The sequence below is a fragment of the Liolophura sinensis genome, chromosome 5, assembly GCF_032854445.1.
Source record: "Liolophura sinensis isolate JHLJ2023 chromosome 5, CUHK_Ljap_v2, whole genome shotgun sequence".
Taxonomy (NCBI): Eukaryota; Metazoa; Mollusca; class Polyplacophora; order Chitonida; family Chitonidae; genus Liolophura; species Liolophura sinensis.
The window spans coordinates 3,027,590-3,048,301 of record NC_088299.1 but is presented as its reverse complement, the minus strand read 5'-3'; the positions used below and the strand labels follow the sequence as shown (position 1 = coordinate 3,048,301).

At 38.8% G+C, this 20,712-nt stretch overlaps 1 protein-coding gene across 1 annotated transcript in view; it reads right to left on the bottom strand.

Moving 5' to 3' along the window:
- The window catches only part of LOC135465908 (WD repeat-containing protein 89-like), an 18,742-nt gene extending 8,258 nt beyond the window's left edge, over positions 1–10,484 (bottom strand). Inside the window, exons 1-3 of the mRNA XM_064743290.1 lie at positions 10,402–10,484; positions 9,805–9,922; positions 9,400–9,495 (exon numbers count right to left, since the gene is read on the bottom strand). Coding sequence (XP_064599360.1) covers positions 9,400–9,495; positions 9,805–9,922; positions 10,402–10,484 — 297 coding nt within the window. The remainder of the gene's footprint in view (positions 1–9,399; positions 9,496–9,804; positions 9,923–10,401) is intronic.
- Positions 10,485–20,712: the final 10,228 nt, after the last annotated feature.

Below are 20,712 nucleotides of genomic sequence, written 5' to 3'. Positions count from 1 at the left end.
TCATCCATAAAGAGGCCATGGACAGTAGTACAGTGATGAAAACTGGAGATCATGGTCTGAGTGTTCTTGATGGCTGTCCTCTAAGTAGGTCAGTCATCCATACAGAGGCCATGGACAGTAGTACAGTGATGAAAACTGGAGATCATGGTCTGAATGTTCTTGATGGCTGTCCTCTAAGTAGGTCAGTCATCCATACAGAGGCCATGGACAGTAGTACAGTGATGAAAACTGGAGATCATGGTCTGAGTGTTCTTGATGGCTGTCCTCTAAGTAGGTCAGTCATCCATACAGAGGCCATGGACAGTAGTACAGTGATGAAAACTGGAGATCATGGTCTAGTGTTCTTGATGGCTGTCCTCTAAGTAGGTCAGTCATCCATACAGAGGCCATGGACAGTAGTACAGTGATGAAAACTGGAGATCATGGTCTAGTGTTCTTGATGGCTGTCCTCTAAGTAGGTCAGTCATCCATACAGAGGCCATGGACAGTAGTACAGTGATGAAAACTGGAGATCATGGTCTAGTGTTCTTGATGGCTGTCCTCTAAGTAGGTTAGTCATCCATACAGAGGCCATGAGCAGAATATTCATGCAGATCTGATCCATATAATTTAGTCATTACGGAGAAGTAGTAGTCAGGTAGCTGCAGGCATGTTGATGGTGTCTCCCCTATAAGTGCTGGCCACATAAACTAGATTGTGACATTATAAAATAAGCGTAAAACACAGGGCTTATTGAAAAAGATCATGGCCCTCAGGATTTCTAGCCACGCTCCAGCAAACACTGATCTCTTGCCACGCTCCAGCGAACACTGATTTCGACCCCAACCTTTGAAAAAAAGTACACGTAACTCATTTATCAACAATTTAACAAGCTACAATCAGGCCATCTGTTCCAGAAAGTTGACAGGATTCAGATCCATTTTAAAGTTTCAGATTAATCGCCCAAAGGTCAGGATGAAGAAGTCAAATGATGAAGAACCGAAACATTAGGTAATAACATGTCACTGCATGGTATTAACCATAACTTCTTACTGAGCGTATCATTATTCTGTCAGGGCACTAATTTAAGTTATATCAATGGACACATTAAAAAAAAACAAAAAAAACATGAACGTTCATAATTGAATTCTGTTACATATGCGAATAAACATCACTTCATCATTTCGTCATGATAGGCAATGCATAAGATCAAAGGCTAGATCGAGCTAACAGGTTTCATTAGCGGAGGCCATATGATGAATTCGGCCAGGCGTGTAAACAAACTTGGCTGAGCGTGAAAAATTCTAATGCTGTCTCTGTTTTATCAGTCCATAATGATGCTGTTGTTTTAATATACAGACTATTTTATTAAGCGCCTCAACATCAATACCTTCATCCACAATAAAAATATGGACTATATGAAAAGGTCAGGAGCAAATAACTAACCAGTATAATGAGAAGAGAAGAACACAAGTCAGCCATAAGCAAATACATTTATATGAATGCATTTATGCAAATAATGTTACCATCAAACTCATGTACACAAACTACAACATTCAGGTTTCATCCTCTCTTAAACCGGATTGCTTTTGTAAGGCAAACAATTCTTGAGAACACAACAATTACATTTTATTTACTTATTCCATTGATGGTTTATACTGCATTTACATGATTGGCAGCCAGCATTGTGGTGTGAGGAAACTGGAGAGCTAGAGCTCAATGACCATCCGCAGGTTGCTGGAAAACCTTCTCATAAACGACTGGAGAGAACAACAATAAGTAACATTATCCTTAAACTTTAGGTGTAGTAATCAATATCAATAGGGGCCTCCGTGGCTCAGTCGGTTAGCGCGCTAGCGCAGCCTAGTGACTGAGTGAGTGAGTGCTTGGGGTTTAACGTCGTACTCAACAATTTTTCAGTCATATGACCACGAAGGAATCTTTAGGGTGCATGTACGTGTAACGTGCCTCCTTGTAGCAGGACGGATTTCCACCACTCTTTTATTTAGTGTTGCTTCACTGAGACGACTTACCGAATGCAAGTAAGCCGCCCTGCCCGAGCCATTATACTGATACGGGTCAACCAGTCGTTGCACTATCCCCTTCATGCTGAACGCCAAGTGAGGAAGTTACAACTTCCTCTTTTAAAGTCTTAGGTGTGACTCGATCAAGGATTGATCCTGGATCTACCGGTCCCGAAGCGGACGCTCTACCAACTGTGCTATCCGGGCCGATCGCAGCCTAGTGACCCAAGAGCCTCTCACCAATGCGGTCTCTGTGAGTTCAAGTCCAGCTCATGCTGGCTTCCTCTCTGGCCATAAGTGCGAAGGCCTGTCAGCAACCTGCAGATGGTTGTAGGTTTCCCCCGGCTGTGCCCGGTTTCCTCCCACCATAATGCTGGGTCTTAAATATTCTTGAGTACACACTAATCAAATAAATCAAATAATAAATAAATCAATGTCAATAAATATCAAAATTCAGATTAAATGTTCAGACACCCCACTCAGTAACATTGTACTGACACTGGGACAACCAATCCTACTAGTGCTGAATGCCAAGCTAGGCAGTGAAACGTGTCATTTTTTATTAAAATCTTTTGTACCATATGACCCGTCCCGGGTTTGATTTCGGGTCTCCCTACTTCAGGCTATTAATTTGCCTCAAATCTACATGTACAACACTTATTATAAAGGCTATACCCCCACCCAAAGCTAGATCTTCGCCCAAAGTCTGAGATTAATACTACTTGCAGAACACAATAAAATGCCCTCAACACAATGTACTGTAAATGACTAACATTCTGCTCCAAAAACGAATTTTTAGAGGTACATAAATGGACTGAAATTTACATTTTTCCTGTGGGGTTTCATCCAACCTTCCAAACAAACCTAAAAACACATTTCTAAAATCAGTATTCCCCTTCTGGCCAAGTTTGTCAATAATCAAGTTGGTATATTGTAGTAAATCAGACTTAACCACATACATATGTTAACAGAACACGGAAAGGAATTCATTGTCTTAACAAGGCATTCAGAGAATCCCACCAGCTTGCCTATAGCAGTCAGTCAGAGAACGGATTTAGAATAAAGACAATGAAGGCAAGGTGTTGTGGTGGTAAAGACGTCATTGTGGGGAGTTTGTGCACAAAATTGAGGAAGTGGGCTTTGATATGCAAATTGTGAAATGCATGCGGCAATTGGCGAACAATTCCAACGCTGTGAATGGCTGAGCAAATGTTGAGCTATGGCAGTAAAAAAAACTTCATTGTGGGGTGTTCGAGTACAAACTCACTGGAGTGGTCTTTGATATGCAAATCGCTTCCCATGACTAAATACAAGATAAAATGGTATACACCAAGGTAAATTCTTACACTCTTCAAATCTGGTAAAGTAGCTAGAGAGACAAAAAACTTATCTAGATAAGTGATTGCACACAAAACTGTAGCCCTATAACAAAGGCTTGTAGAAATTTAAATTTTCCAGGAGAACAGAATGAATTCAATCTGAATGTGTGTTTACAAAACAGGAAAATGGTAAAATCGTCAGAGGAACCCAATACCCTTTTTGTTCTCCTATATGTAGGCAAGTGCATAAAAATTGCAGCCCTACATGAAACTTTTCTTCCTTACAAAAATGGTGAATCTGGCAAAGTCCATAAATCTAATAAGCAATAAAGTCACAGAAACCCTGTATACCAGAAATTGTTGCCCTGCATGGAGAGAGTGTGTTTACTACAGAAAACAAATTGAAGTTATATAACTGTAAATTTATGAATTCAAAGTCTATCAATTAAAATCACTAAAGAACATTTACAAAGCCTATAAAACTAAAACCAATAAAACAGTTCAACATTCCCTCTGTAGGCTCTTTGTAGTTGTACACAGGCGAAAAGAAATATAAAAAAAAACACACACATACACACAAACAAAACATAACTTTCTATGGCTGTATTTTGGAGATCCACAAATGATTGTCATTATACAGGAGAAAAGAAAAAGTTTAACCTGCCATCTGAGAATATGAATTTACACATCATACCTTAAAATAAGGAGCAAAAAACAAGCCTAACCTTCAATCCATGTGTGATAGCCCAATATACAAGAGCTATAAAAAATAGCTTAACCTTCTATCCAAGTACCATAGCTCAGACCAGAGAGCTAAACAATAAAGCTTACCCTTTAATCCATGTATCAGAGCCCAATATACAGGAGCTAAAAAAAAGCCTATTCGAACACCGCCACCGGACACTCCCCCCCCCCCCCCCCCCCACCCTCCCGTAATATTACTTCATACAGGTGAGCTAAAAACTACACACATAATAAACTACACTACATGCATATAATCTGCTGAATCAAACTCACAGCCATCTCAATAGTGGAAGGCATGCTAGCTAACCACTGGGCCACAGAGGCCCTATAGATATGTAGTGACAATATGCACATCTGTTTATGGCTACATTATACATATACTTTTCTGACTTGCTTACTGTTAGAAGTGTGCAATCGTGACACTGCCAGCTTAACAGCACCTGTGAGTGGGTGACAGAAACCAGTGACATGCTGCATGAGTCATTTCACTCACCTGCCTGGTTTGGTTGCTGATGTGGTATGGCCAAGTATTAAATTACATGTGATTAACTAAATAAATAAATAAATAAATAAACAATGTACTTGACCAATGTGATTTGACCAAAATTTGTGAAAAAAAGCTGCAAATGTCATCCATTACTTTTGCATTAAAATTTACATTTACCCAACAGGGCATTATCCAACATTTGACGAGTAGAATCTGATCCTACCTTGTTAGCAAACCTCTCAACACCTTTCTAAAATCTTTATTTTCTTAAAACCAACATAACTCCCATGCATCTAGATTAAACAAAATTGGTAAATCCCAATTATTTATGAATAAATGTCTTTAATACAGGTCTTAATTTATAAACACATACAGTGAGCTTGGTAATATTGTCAGGTTACTCGTACCAAAATTGAGACTGTGCTGTCAAAATCTGCTAAATATTAATGTCATCATTGAAACAGCAGAAAAAAAGTGATATAACAAACAAAAATACTACATTTTCAGACAAATATTAGAGTAATAACAGTTGAAATGTAACAATGCAATCACAGCTGTTTTCCATAGCACACTTGGGGCATGGAGAGTCCCAGGGGTTAACAGAATGTCATTGGGTTCACAGGAATTCTTCTGGTACACCTTTGTAAAGAATCTCCAATTACCATGGGTGGGAGCCCCGCAGAGAGGGGGTACTCTAACTGGGGGTACCAGGGACAGGGACTTGAAGGAGGGGGCAAACAGTGCTTGACACCAGTTCATCCAAGACAAGAATGTCAACGGAATGTTGTTGTGGTAGTGTAATCTGTAACAATGTGACCATGTGTTGGGCAAATTTCCGTGTTCAGTCGATTTATGCTTAACATACATGTGTATGTGGATGGGAGTTCATAATGGAATTGCTCAAACATATACAATGTACAACTGTTTGTGGTCAAAGCAATGAGCAGAAAACAATACGCTCACTTTTTGTGCAGGAATGTGTATTTTTGTTAAAAAATGAACCATTATCTCAGAATAAAGGAGGTAAAAAAAAAAAAAGACATTTCATTGAATTTGCACTGAATCAAAAGTAAATGAAGTAATTCATTTGTGGATGTGATTGTGTTTTAAGTTGATGGTGCTGCTAGCTTTCTGTTGTTTAATATTACATACAAATGAAACCAGGTGATGAGATGAAATGTTTTTCTTGTTATATATGACATATGAAATCACGTTTTATTTTTCCTTTGCATACAGTTTTGAGGCAATTAAATTCAGAATTGATTTTCAACCTGAAATAGGCAATACTTTACTATTAAACTGATGCTGATGACATTTTGCGAAGTGTTTCCAAGCTAATGAGTGATGCAATAAAAGATGCTGATAAAAAGTATGACTGAAAGCACAGGTGTACATGTAGATTTGGATTCAGTGGAGATAACTCAGCCAATAGTTGGAAACATGAAAGTGCAAAAGAAATAAAACTTTTTAAATTTATATTTATTTATTTATTTTATTTTGATTGGTGTTTTTACGCCGTACTCAAGAATATTTCACTTATACGATGGCGGCCAGCATTATGGTGGGTGGAAACCGGGCACAGCACGGGGGAAACCCACGACCATCCGCAGGTTGCTGGTAGACCTTCCCAAGAGCGGTTAAAATTTATATGTTTTGTGCTTATATGACAATTTATATATATATTAGGTTTAATGACAAAAACTGACTTGTATGAAAGTGATCAAAACAAGGAATAAACATCTGAGTTCTGGGACTAACATTATTACTTCTTTATTGGTTAAAAAGAGGACTGACTGCTGTGTAAATGCTTTCACCAAATGAGTCAGCAGGAGCCTCTAACATGATATAAACAGCTATAGAAAGAATTACATATTTACTGGAAAGGACATTTGGAAGTGTTAATTCCTCTGGCCTCTGCCTAGTTCCTCCCACCGTAATGCTGGCTGTTGATGTATAAGTGAATTAACCTTGAGTACGGTGTAAACACTAATAAAATAAATAAATAAATAAATAAATTTTGAAGCCCTTATTAGGTTTCTAGAATAAATTTGCATGCTTTGGGGTTGGGTTTCTGCACAGTACAAAGAGTACAGAGCTGACCCTTACAGACCCTCTTCTCCCACCCACCAGATGTTTATGGAGTGTCCATAGGGAGATACTAATGATCCTGACTGTAAAAAAAAGACCCCCATAAACCCACACCAATAAACTATCCACCCCCAGTTGACTGAGTGGCCAACCCAGTTGGTCTGTAACAGAATCAGCTAAAACTGCCTGTACTTGTGCCCTCTGTGACCTCTTACATGTAGCTATAGCTAAGAACCCATAGTACCTCACACCAAAACAGTGCCACTGCAGGGTAACAGGTGCCCTTTTACTACTCTGATGGATTTGTCTCCTGCTGACATCAGTCTGACATCCAACCACATTCAGTTCAAAGGTCACAAAGGTCAGAGGTAACTAGGTCAAAGGTTGCATGCTATTATACATGTACCAGGCTGTATATTACTAGTTCATAGGCAAAGGTCAAGGAGTTAAACAGAGGTCTGACCTATCAGTACCAGTGCAATATTTTACAGTTGGTCAGCTGCAGTTAATGTATACACATCTAGGTTTTAGTATGAAAGTATTAAAAAAAAGATTCTCTGATTGGTGAAATATATGTGTGATTACCCAACCTCCACACATACACACTCAAATGCAAGTTTGTATGTTCACTGTGCTAATTAGATTTTATTTATTTATTTAATTGGTGTTTTACGCCATACTCAAGAATATTTCACTTATGTGACTGCGGCCAGCAGTATGGTGGGAGGAAACCAGGCAGAGCTGGGGGTAAATCCACTGTTCTAATTAGAAGCTGTGAATTTTAAGTACTTTGAAGTAATTTAAAGTAATGTATTTGATACAAAAGTTCAACCATTACAAAGTTACTCATAATGTCTGCGCGAGATTTATTGACTTTGGAAAGGTGTTTTAAGATTGTTTGGCAGGTAAGGTATTCAGCACCAGAAGTGATACCTTATGACCTTTTAATACTGGTCTCTAAAACTCTAAAAATGAACTTTTTGTACTGCATTTTTAAGTCAAATGCGGTAACAAACCCAAATTCCTAGCACAGGATACCGACTTGTAGGCCTACCTTTTGACATGAGCCAATACAGATACTTGAATTGTAAATCATCATGAAAGTTGTAAAATTTACTGATCATTTATTTATTTATTGATTTATTTATTTGATTGGTGTTTTACACCGTACTCAAGAATATTTCACTTATACGATGGCGGCCAGCATTATGGTGGGTGGAAACCGGGCAGGGCCCGGGGGAAACCCACTACCATCCGCAGGTTGCTGGGAGACCTTACTGATCATGAAAATGGCTGTACACCATAGAAATACATGTAACCTAACTCTTCGTTCTGATCATGCTTCATAATCTTACAAGGCTACAGCAGGGATAAGTTCCATCGCCAGAGTCAGCTAAGAAACTACTGAAATGATGTAACAATGCACTTAAATGGTATGTGCTATTTCAACATGAAGACAGCTGAAAACATGATTATTTTGTTTCATTATTTCTAAGGCCTACTTGCAGTGCATTTTGTAAGCTTTAGCAGATTTAGATCATGCCAGTGCAGTATGCATTTATTTATACATATATGAGGTTATTTTGTAAAGTTTTGATCAAAAGCAGTTTGGCCCACATACCTGAGCAGTCAGAGCACATATAGACAACAGTTTGATGAACATACCTGATCACTCGGAGCATGTATAGACAACAGTTTGACGAACACACCTGATCACTCAGAGCAGGTATAGACAACACTTTGACGAACACACCTGATCACTCCGAGCACGTATAGACCCCAGTTAGGTCCACCCATCTGGTCACTCAGAACAGCTATGAACACCAACTGAACCCACACACCTGATCACTCAGAGCAGGTATAGACAACACTTTGACGAACACACCTGATCACTCAGAGCAGGTATAGACAACACTTTGGCGAACAAACCTGATCACTCGAAGCATGTATAGACAACAGTTTGACGAACACACCTGATCACTCCGAGCAGGTATAGACAACACTTTGACGAACACACCTGATCACTCCGAGCACGTATAGACTCCAGTTAGGTCCACCCACCTGGTCACTCAGAACAGCTATGAACACCAACTGAGCCCACACACCTGATCACTCAGAGCAGGTATAGACAACAGTTAGGTCCACCCACCTGGTCACTCAGAACAGCTATAAACACCAGTTGGACCCACACACCTGATCTCTCACAGAAGGTACATGTATAGACACCAGTTTGGTGCACCCACCTTATCACTCACGGGAAGTATAGATATAGATGCCTTAAAAATGATTTTTTTTTTCTAATTTTTGGGCATATCTTTCTTCATTTCCATTAAGACCATACTCCTCATTTTAGTGGACCTTTTAATGTATCCTTTAAGCATGATATGAGTGCATGAGGAAAACAGAACAGGTTTTCTTCTTGCCAGGCACAAGCCAGCAAAGTAAACAGGTAGCTTAAACAAAGGAAATTAAAAAAATCGCATGCATCTGTTTATTTCCTTATTTGATTTACACCGTGTCTAACACTATTCTTGAGAATTATACAATGGTGGCCAATATGTTTGGTGGAGGAAGCTTGGGTCAAAGGTCAGTTGACCACTGACTTTTGACATACATGTCATCTTGGTGCTACATTGAACTTCATGCAAGGCCACACCAATGTCTTTGTTATGGCCAAAGCTTATTATTACAAAGGTCCCAAGAACAACCCATGCAAGTGAATCATAGTACTACTAAAGTTACAGAAACATGTGCTTACCTTGCAAGGGTTGATAGGGCCTGTTTTGACAGGGGATCCCGGGGGTGACCATAAACATAACAGAGAATCTTCTGCTCCAGTTAGCAAAGTTTCACGCTGCAAGAACAGTGGCAATCCAAAGCATTTGTATTGTGAGAAATACACACAAACTAAATGCAAGGCCATTTTCACATATTGTTTTATTCATCTGCGTGACAGGGCAGGAACCATTTTAAGAAATGTCATTTTGAACTTTTATCCCCAGTTTAAAGAAATTCATCAGTCAGAAAAAAAGTATTAATTATTAATAGCGCTTAACCCAGAATTTCAAGAAAGCTATATTTATAATATTCCGTGCTCTTCAAACTTAGCATGAAAGTACCTGTCCAACTAAACCTTGTAGGTTTTATCACAAAGGCTTCTCACCTGAGCATCCCACTGTTGGCAGCGAACTGTAGTAGTGTGACCATCAGCTAACGAGGTAACAAGGTGTAGGTTAAGGTCCTCAGCAGAATTATCTACCTTTAGCAGGTGAAGAGCTCCACTGAAAAATTGGACAAAATAGCCTTCATTCTCTGAATTTTGTTCAACAACAAACACTTGAGTCTATGTACATCTTTATTTGGCAGAAAAATTAAATATTTGAGTTTTACACCGAGTAAGTCTGAATGCTAACAAATATACATATAAGCAAGTTTTTGTACAGTAGTACAGTGTTTGAGGATGAGGTGTAGTCTCTGATACAGTCCACCACACACTCCACCTAACACACATCCTACAACATACAACTGGCTGACTCACCTGTGTACCTGTCCACTGTACAGGATTTGAGGATGAGGTGTAGTCTCTGATAAAGTCCACCACACACTCCTACTAACACACATCCTACAACATACACCTGGCTGACTCACCTGTGTGTACCTGTCAGTTGTACAGGATTTGAGGATGAGGTGTATTCTCTGATACAGTCCACCACACACTCCACCTAACATACATCCTACAACATACAACTGGCTGACTCACCTGTGTGTACCTGTCAGTAGTACAGGATTTGAGGATGAGGTGTAGTCTCTGATACAGTCCACCACATACTCCACCTCACACATACCCTACAACATACACCTGGCTGACTCACATGTGTGTACCTGTCCATTGTAGTTTGTATTCTCTGATGAGGTGTATTCTCTGATACAGTCCACCACACACTCCACCTCACATACATCCTACAACGTCCTACAACATACACCTGGCTGACTCACCTGTGTGTACCTGTCAGTAGTACAGGATTTGAGGATGAGGTGTAGTCTCTGATACAGTCCACCACATACTCCAGCTCATACATACCCTACAACATACACCTGGCTGACTCACATGTGTGTACCTGTCCATTGTAGTTTGTATTCTCTGATGAGGTGTATTCTCTGATACAGTCCACCACACACTCCACCTCACATACATCCTACAACGTCCTACAACATACACCTGGCTGACTCACCTGTGTGTACCTGTCAGTAGTACAGGATTTGAGGATGAGGTGTAGTCTCTGATACAGTCCACCACATACTCCACCTCACACATACCCTACAACATACACCTGGCTGACTCACCTATGTGTACCTGTCCATTGTAGTTTGTATTCTCTGATGAGGTGTATTCTCTGATACAGTCCACCACACACTCCACCTCACATACATCCTACAACGTCCTACAACATACACCTGGCTGACTCACCTGTGTGTACCTGTCAGTAGTACAGGATTTGAGGATGAGGTGTAGTCTCTGATACAGTCCACCACATACTCCACCTCATACATACCCTACAACATACACCTGGCTGACTCACATGTGTGTACCTGTCCATTGTAGTTTGTATTCTCTGATGAGGTGTATTCTCTGATACAGTCCACCACACACTCCACCTCACATACATCCTACAACGTCCTACAACATACACCTGGCTGACTCACCTGTGTGTACCTGTCAGTAGTACAGGATTTGAGGATGAGGTGTAGTCTCTGATACAGTCCACCACATACTCCACCTCACACATACCCTACAACATACACCTGGCTGACTCACCTATGTGTACCTGTCCATTGTAGTTTGTATTCTCTGATGAGGTGTATTCTCTGATACAGTCCACCACACACTCCACCTCACATACATCCTACAACGTCCTACAACATACACCTGGCTGACTCACCTGTGTGTACCTGTCAGTAGTACAGGATTTGAGGATGAGGTGTAGTCTCTGATACAGTCCACCACATACTCCACCTCACACATACCCTACCAATCAAAAGTATAACTTAGCATTAATTATCAGTCAGGGATCAATCAACTGATGAATTATTTATTAGGGGTCCACGCTAGTATCCTAGCGGGACACCTCTTGAAATCATTCAGATTATTATTATTATTTTTATTCAACTTGTAAAATTGCAATATCTCAAAAACTGGTAAAGGTAGAAAAACCAAACTTTGCAGTATTAGCAAGGTTTTGTGCTGTTTTACCAGTCATGTGATTTAGTGCCCATTTTGAATTTTATTGATAAGCTAAAAAAATATTCTTCTCCAAAATGGTTACACCTATCGAAACAAACGTCTTGTTTACAGTTTTTAGGTAGATCGCCCTACCCATATTGCAAAAAAGCTTTTAGTTAAGTATGCAAATAAGGCCAAAAACTACTTGACTCAAAAGTAGGTCAGTTTTCAAAACTGCTTAAAATCATTGAACAAACACACTATCCCATGCCCCTTGACATCATGATTAAAATTTTTTATAAAGAACTGTGTTTGTACTTTGTGTTGTTTTCATACTTTGACAAAAAAAACAACAAAAATTTGACAAAAAACATCCTATGTAAATAATATGGGTACTTCGTGCTAGACTGCATGAAACCATTGACTGCAGTTTACGCTGGGAACCATCATCTGCTGTGCAACAATGTATTTTTTCTGTCTTTTGCTCTAGGGCACCAACTTTGCAACAATGTATTCTTTCTGTCTTTTGCCCTCAGCTGTCAGCAAAAGATCTCTATGCTAGTCTTCAGTACCTGGCCAATTATAAATGATGCCTGGCAGTCTGGGCTTTTTTGTTGTTTTTTTTAACTTTACAGTCCTCAGGCTTCCAGAAGTGTCAAATGTCTAGTACTGTTGACCCTGGCAACGCTATTGGATAACAACTTTAATTTTATTCATATGACTGCTGTTTAACCCCATAATAAAAACCTGAATGATGGCAGTCAGTTTTACAGGTAGAAGGAAGTGGAGTGCCCGAGATAAACCACTGACTTTTGGAAAGTTGCTGACTTGCATGTGTTATGTACACCATATTGGTGGAAGACAAATGGTCTTCAGACAAGCACTGTCGACTGCCTATACTGTCAACAAGGCCTTACAGAGAAGAGGACAGAAAAAGCTATAAATTTTGTGTCCAAGGCTGGATTTGAACCCGCACGTTTTGTGATACAATGCTGATGGATTACGAAGTCATTTGCCTTAGAGGATGACTTAAACATTGCGATGAACTGTGGGTTTATAACCACATTTTTTGCAACCGATGTGAGGCTATTATCAATAATAAAATAACTAAATAATACACGTCATAAATCTGATGCCGTTTTAGAACAGCTTGTGATGATCAACCAAAAGTACAAAGCAATTTAGGCCCGGGGTGTATACACTGGCGTTGGCAACAGCTCAAGATTCAACTCAGTTCTAAACTTCATACTTATGGTAAATGACCTAAAATTTGGCCAAAACATGCATTTTTAGAGGCAAATAAATGTGTTATAAACATTACTTTTGGAGCTGAAACTGACATTATTCCAGTAGGATACCATCCTATCATCCAAACACACCACAGACCACCTTCCTATGATCAGTAGAACTCTCAGAATCTTACACAAAGTATACCTTAACAATGGATGAAAGTTTATGGCATTAACCCTATGTATAATTTTCTGTTTCTGAATAGAAAATACAAGCCCAAGTTTATGTAATTTGTCTGGGGCCGATTCCTGAAAGCCATTTCTAACTTAAGCCAAAATTTGAAATACGATCCTAAAGCTTATTTTGGGGGCTTTAGAACTTAATATTTAGTCCATCTCATCAATGTTATCTCAAGACAAAAGTGTCAAAATTTCAACCTCCAGTACCACAAAACTAAGCAGAGTAAAGAATTTTTAAATTTGGGCCTAAGTCAGAAACAGCTTTGAGGAATCGACCCCAGGTTTAACAAAGATTCAGTTAAGTACTGTAATAGCATATAACATGCACCAAAAAAACATTAGGCATAAAAATAAATGAGCTCCTTATACATGTAAGTTTAACAAAGAATAATCAAAATGTTACAGAAAAAAAAGAAGCACACTGTTATATTCACATTATACAATTACTTCTCCTTACTGATCCTTACAAACTAAGCTAAGCAAAAGAAAAAAAAAAGATCCATTGTCACTATACAATAACACACTTAATACAAAAATTCTGCAGTCATCCAAAAAACTGAGGCAATAATTACCTGTTATTACAAAGAAGTTAGAAAAACTGACTGCATTTGTCCTTGAATGACTTGAAAGACACGTAACAGTGTCTCCAACCCACTTCAAAGTCACAAACTTAACTGTCTTTCACTGCCACAACAAAGTAAATCATTACGTGTCAATTAGGTAAACAGTCTGACCTAACAATAAACAATGTCGAAGTTTCACAAAAGAACATTTCAAAAGGTATCACAACAAAGACAAACTATTTTCTGCTATCATAGCTGGTGACACAGTGAAGGTATGCTAAAGCTGCAGAGCACAGCAGTGGCTTATCAGAGACAACAGGTGTTAATGAAAGACAATATGTGTTAATGAAAGACAACAAAGACTTATTGGAGACAACAAAGACTATGAGAGACAATAGTGACCAATGGGAGACAACAGAAAGTTACATGTATGGAAGTTAACAGTGGCTGATGTAATACAACAGTGCAAAACAACAGTGACTGATAGGAGACAACAGTGACACATGGGAGACAACAGTGACATATGGGAGACAAAAGTGACTGATGGGAGACAACAGTGACTGATGGGAGACATTAGTGACCGATGGGAGACAACAGTGACTTATGGGGGACAACAGTGACTGATGGGAGACAACAGTGACTGATTGGAGACAACAGTGACTAATGGAAGACAACAGTGACTGATGGGAGACAACAGTGACTGATGGGAGACAGTGACTGATGGGGGACATTAGTGACTGATGGGAGATAACAGGACTTAGAGGAGACATCAAAATATAAGGGAGACAGCAGAGGTTGATGACAGACCACAGACTTATGGGAAACAACAGAGACTTGTGGGAGACAAAGACTAATGTCAGACACCAGAAACTTACTGGAGACAACAGTAGTTGAAGGGAGACAGAAACCTGTGGGAGACAACAGAAACCTATGGGAGACAACAGAGACCTATGGGAGACAACAGAAACCTATGGGAGACAACAGAGGCCTATGGGAGACAACAGAAACCTATGGGAGACAACAGTGACTGATGGGAGACAACAGAGACCTATGGGAGACAACAGAGACCTATGGGAGACAACAGAGACCTATGAGAGACAACAGAAACCTATTGGAGACAACAGAGACCTATGGGAGACAACAGAGACCTATGGGAGACAACAGAAACCTATGGGAGTCAACAGAGGCCCATGGGAGAATGAACATCAGTCCTCAATGAACAGATTCCTGTTCTAAAGGTAATGAAATCACTAAAACGAAGCATGTATCAGATGAAAGACCATTAAACACTGTGCAGCAAAACAGTCTGATTTATTTTTTTGAGTTTTTGCAACAGAGTAAAATGGTTTTCTAAGATCAGATTGTACAGTGATGTGTAGTGACCCAGAGGGTATCAGGGATGTCACATCCAATTTTTTACATGAAATAGTTGTTTCAAGGTTCATTCGGTGAATGCATTTATAGATTCGGCGAACACATTTATAGATTTATATGCATTTTGAATAATGAAATCTAACAGTTACTTAAAACAGCAAAAAACCGATGTGACATTACTGGTCCCAATCATGTGGTCATAAAAGGCCACCATCAAATCAAAATTTCAAAAAGTAAATCAAACTAATTTCTATAGACAGGGTTTATTTGTGTTTTTTCTGACATATACGTCACATTATTATTTTCTTTCCCCTTCATATAACACATTCAGTAATTTACTTTACACTTTTAGAGCCAACAAACCACATGTTTGTTGTATATCAGGGGCCAAAATCGAAGTATACATGTCACATATATACATCTGTAGCAACTGTTCGGTTATTTCATATCTTTCAGGGACCACTTTTTGAGAAGTTTTCAATAATTGCTGAATAAAGATATAAATGATAGTTGAACGTGATAAAAGCAAGAAGAGCATTCTGTCTCCATAATGATATTGTATAAAAAAAACTTTGCAAAACAATCAACAACAGTTTGTAAAGTATACATATCGCAATTTGAAACAGTAGTTACCCAGGTGACATATGCGTGTTGGGTTTAACAATTTTAATTATTTATTTGACTGTTGTACAATGCTGCACTCAAGAATTTTTCACTTATAGCGGTCAGGGTTATGGGTGGAGCAAACAAGAAGAAAGCCCAAGGTAAACCTCGCACTGACCACTGGCAAGTTGACGTACACATATTACAGATGTGGACATCATGTTTGTGGAACCCAAGTCATCTTCAGCAAATGTTAAAACAACTGCAAGCTCATGCTGGCTTCCTCTCCGGCCATACATAGGAAGGTCTGCCAGCAATCTGCAGATGGTTGTGGGTTTCCCCTGGGCTCTGCCCGGTTTCCACCCACCATAATGCTGTCCGCCGTCATATAAGTGAAATATTCTTGAGAACGGCGTAAAACACCAATCAAATAAATAAAACAACTGCACAAAATGGCACATGAGCATTATCAACTGATTATTCTCACACAGATTGAACCCACATCTTGTATACGCTAGTGATTGAGAGATAAGTATTTTCAAAAACTGGGCACAGCTCCCTCCCCTGTAACATATATGTATGTACATTTTATATTGATGAATGCCTGTTCATATATATGTTTGTATGGACAACCAATGACCGAACTACATGAAAAATCAAGGTATTGTGTTAATTTCATCAGACCTTCTTCACCTGACTAAAAGAACGGCTAAATTACATATTTGCCCTTGGCCTACAGTTTAATACAATAGTCTTATTATCTGTTAATCTGAAGCAGTCACATCTCATTGTTAACGCAAGTAAATTTAAAATACAGGTAAGAATGCTAATGAGACAGTCAAAAGAAGGACAAAGATTGTTCAGAGCACAAAAGATAATGTGTCACAGTGGCATGGCAATGTCGTGACAATCAAAGCGTGCTACAACTCCCAATTTACACCCATCTGTCAAGTGATAGGTAGCTTCGTAAGCTTAAATCAGACACTACTGAGCAAAAAAATTGGTCCATAAATGACAATTTAGGTACAGAGAGTAGACCAGCAACATGACATATTAAAATACAAGGAAATAAAAAGGAATGTGACTAGACCACAATTTGAACTCTAGAAATATCAAAGATAACACCTTATATGTATATATATGTAAATGTTAGTCTTAAGTGTTTTGTATATATAAAAAAAAAAAAAGCAACAAGAGCCGTTAAAACTTTCGAACAACTGAGCTTTGTTTTTAATCAACAGTTTTATAAGATTACAGTAGTTACTGCAGTTAAAACATAACTTTGTTTTTGACATATTAAGACATTTGCAAACGAAAGTTAAACCAGGTAAGTTTGTGATTTAATATTATTAATATACTATGTAAGTACTCAAGGTTTCTTGCTCAAGACAAAAAAAATGTTCCTTCCATTAAGGATATCGGGCGAGTCTCAAAATTCTTGTCATGGAAAGACTTAAATATAACAAACAAAGCTAACACTTGAACTGGAGGGGAACAAAGCCGGATGGATTACACAGTGAAGTGTTGTGTGTGCGGAGCTGACGGTTTGCATGGTACAACACTTCACACAGATTTAGTCCTCTTCAAAGACAAGGGCTGGCTTGTCTACTGTCTCTGGTATTAGTAGCTCAGCTTTTACCTTGTGTAAGGTGTGGGACCTCCACATGGAGTGGATAGAGGGAGGGGCAAAACAGTGGGAGATAGGATTAAGGTCTGATACTACATTCCTTTTTCACAGCTTTTCTCTCAAATAAAATACCTCCACCTCCCTTTCTGGAAGAGATGCATGTCATAAGGAAAGGTAGCCTTTCACCAATGAAGCCGAGGGTTCAAATCCAGCTCCAACCAGTTTGGATCGAGCTTCATTGTGGAGAGTGTTAATGCTACATTTAGGTACCTGACCAGCATAATATAAAGGAAATATTGCTGAATACAGTTATACAGCATATGTAGAGTTACTAGTACCCAGGGAGACTACTGATTTCTTAGCCAAAAATGAAGAGAAAATATCATATGTACATGTGTAAGACCATTATTTTGTCACAATTCATTACATCAAAGTGACTTTAAGACTTTCACACAATGCATTACATGAAAGCTTCATAATTTTCTGTCAGCAGTGTTACAAAAGCAAATAAACAAAAAACAAAACAAATAAACAAAAAACACATGCAAGCCCTCTTTGATGAATCTCTTATATTATTTTGTTATGCCGCATTCCTTATGAAACTAATTTTCATTACTAAACAAAAACAGAACCATTTACGACAAAAAAAAAAATGTCACAAAATGGCTTCACATGGCTTCACAGAAATAATCTGGAGTATCTATCCTCTACTTTAGGTGACCTCTAGCTAAGATGTCTCACTCAAGCTCCCCCCTCCAAAAATATCCACCCTTCCTGGTGCAAATTAACCCATGGCTAGGGGGTGGGTATTGCAGAAGAAACCTGCCTCAGAAATAGGGTCAGTGTCTCAGACTTTCTCTTGTCCCCAGCCTGTAGCTATTACAAAAGACTTGTGTCTGAGGAACAATACAGCTTTATATCATTGGTCACAGAATTCTGATACAAGGTAAACCATACGGAGAAACTCGGTGCCTAGCCAGCATTTTCTTCACAACATTATCAAGTTACAAAAAGAATAGTAAGTTGTACCAACATCACCCCACAACAATGTCTTGATCCCCCCTCCTCTCAAAACCCACCCGAGACCCTTGAAACTGATGCGTCATGGTACCGAAGTCCACGATTATTCAACCCCCTGGATGTCAAAATTCAGGATCAGTCTGTCTTAGAAGGTGCAAAGTCCACAGATAGCAGGAATGTGACATGACCAAAACCAGCCACAGTTTGCATTCACTCATCACGACTTTTATCTTTACACATCCTCACCACTTTTCAGCTTGACCTGAGAGATCTCTCCATCAAATTGTGGCTTTATAAGTGTACACCTGGAATTTACCTGATGCACTGATAATTACAGTATACAACTGTCATTCACATCACCCAGTACAACACTGCTTTCTTAACCTGGCCACTCCTTTCTCATTAACAGAAAACCTTTAACTTTTTTTTTTCTTTACCAATAGAGGCATTTGAACTCTCATGGGAATTTCAATAAACTTTTTCGCATGGCTGTGTAACATGTCAACAACACTGTTAACATAGACCCTAATTCCCCAACCTTTTCACATACGAAAGAACAACTTTCAGTGCACCTTTATTTTGATTTTTCAGACAAAACTACACTGGTTGCGTTAGCCAATTTCAGAACTTCAAAAAAAAAAAAAAAATGTTATCACACGGAATAATACCTTCGGAATATGCTTGAATAAACACCTCGCAAACATGTGAAAAGGTTGAAGAAGTACCGATAACTTGAAGAAGTTATAGTACCGATAACTTAATATTCGTGAGTGCACATGGATCAAAAGTTCAGAGTCCGATGCACATAAATTGATACTCACTATTTAAAAAATAGACTGCATAACAAAAGCGTACTAAAATGCAAGTGTTATATCACTCATTATGACTTTTCTAAAAGTCATTTGACTTTACCACGATAAGAATATTCCTGGGAGAATGAACAGAAGTGATGTTTTTTTTATTTTAAAAAGCAGAATAAGAGAAAAAAAAATGAAATTGATTAAAGCCTAAATAGGTACATGAGCAGGTGTCCAAATATGTCATGGCATCCTGTAACCATGGCATCTTGCTTATGTTGTTTTATTGTTTTATTTGTTTAGGCATATGTACATGTACAAGTATTTGATGTAAGGAGCTTTAGCAATATCTGTTATTTCTGGTAATATACCCATCACATACTACATCAGTGCAATACATGCATTTGTTTATTTACCTGACTTTTGTTTAATACCATAATGAAGAGTTTTTCACATACATACCATGGGGACCAGTGGTGGAAAGAAACCGGAGAATGATAGCGTACATGAATTTAACACTGCTCAATGTCCCTACATCTGCTGATAACCATTTATTGTCAAGAAGGCTGCATAAGCAAAGAGAGCAGGGGAATGTAAAAATTTTCTGTCCGAAGCCAGGTTTGAACCCACACCAGAGCACCTTAACTATGTGTTCCACAATAGTACAGTAAGACACGAGGTAAAACACAATTATTTAATGGGTTCCTACTCACCAATGCATACATTCTGATGAGGGTAATTGAACAATGGCTTGAAGAAAACGATGTTTTCTCGATGTGGTCAACTTTGTACTGCTACAAAAAAATTTCTTCATTGATTCGATTGGTGTTTATTGTCATACTAAAGAATATTTCGCTTGTACTATGGCTGCCAGAATTATGGTGGGTAGAAACTGGGTAGAGCCCGGTGGAAACCCTTCAAACCCAATGTGTTATTCTGATCTGTTATCACAAATTATTATTATGAAATGTATTTTGTAGGACAATTTCTTTCAGGATGAAAATTTACCAAGCATTCATTGTTAAATAAAGACATAACATTATATAAGTAAACACAATAAGCTCAGACTTTGTTCACCCATGGTTTAGGGTTGGTTGTCAGCATTCTCTACATAGTACTTTACACCACAGTACCCAGGAGTACTGACTCTTGAGGTCAAGTCAGGACTGTGGTGCTACAAGCAAAGGCTAAGAAACCCACTGGTCACCAAGTCAATATTATTGTCATCCAGGATAATCACTGCCACTGTCCAAAAATAATAGCTCTGGAGAAAGCTTTAGTTCAGGCCTCAAAGGAAAGAGGTTATGTCAACTAGCATGACCCATGTTTTTGTATGGAAGTGGCCAAATACTGAGCTTAACAGAGAGGTGTAGCTATGGTCTGGTCCCATGAAGCAA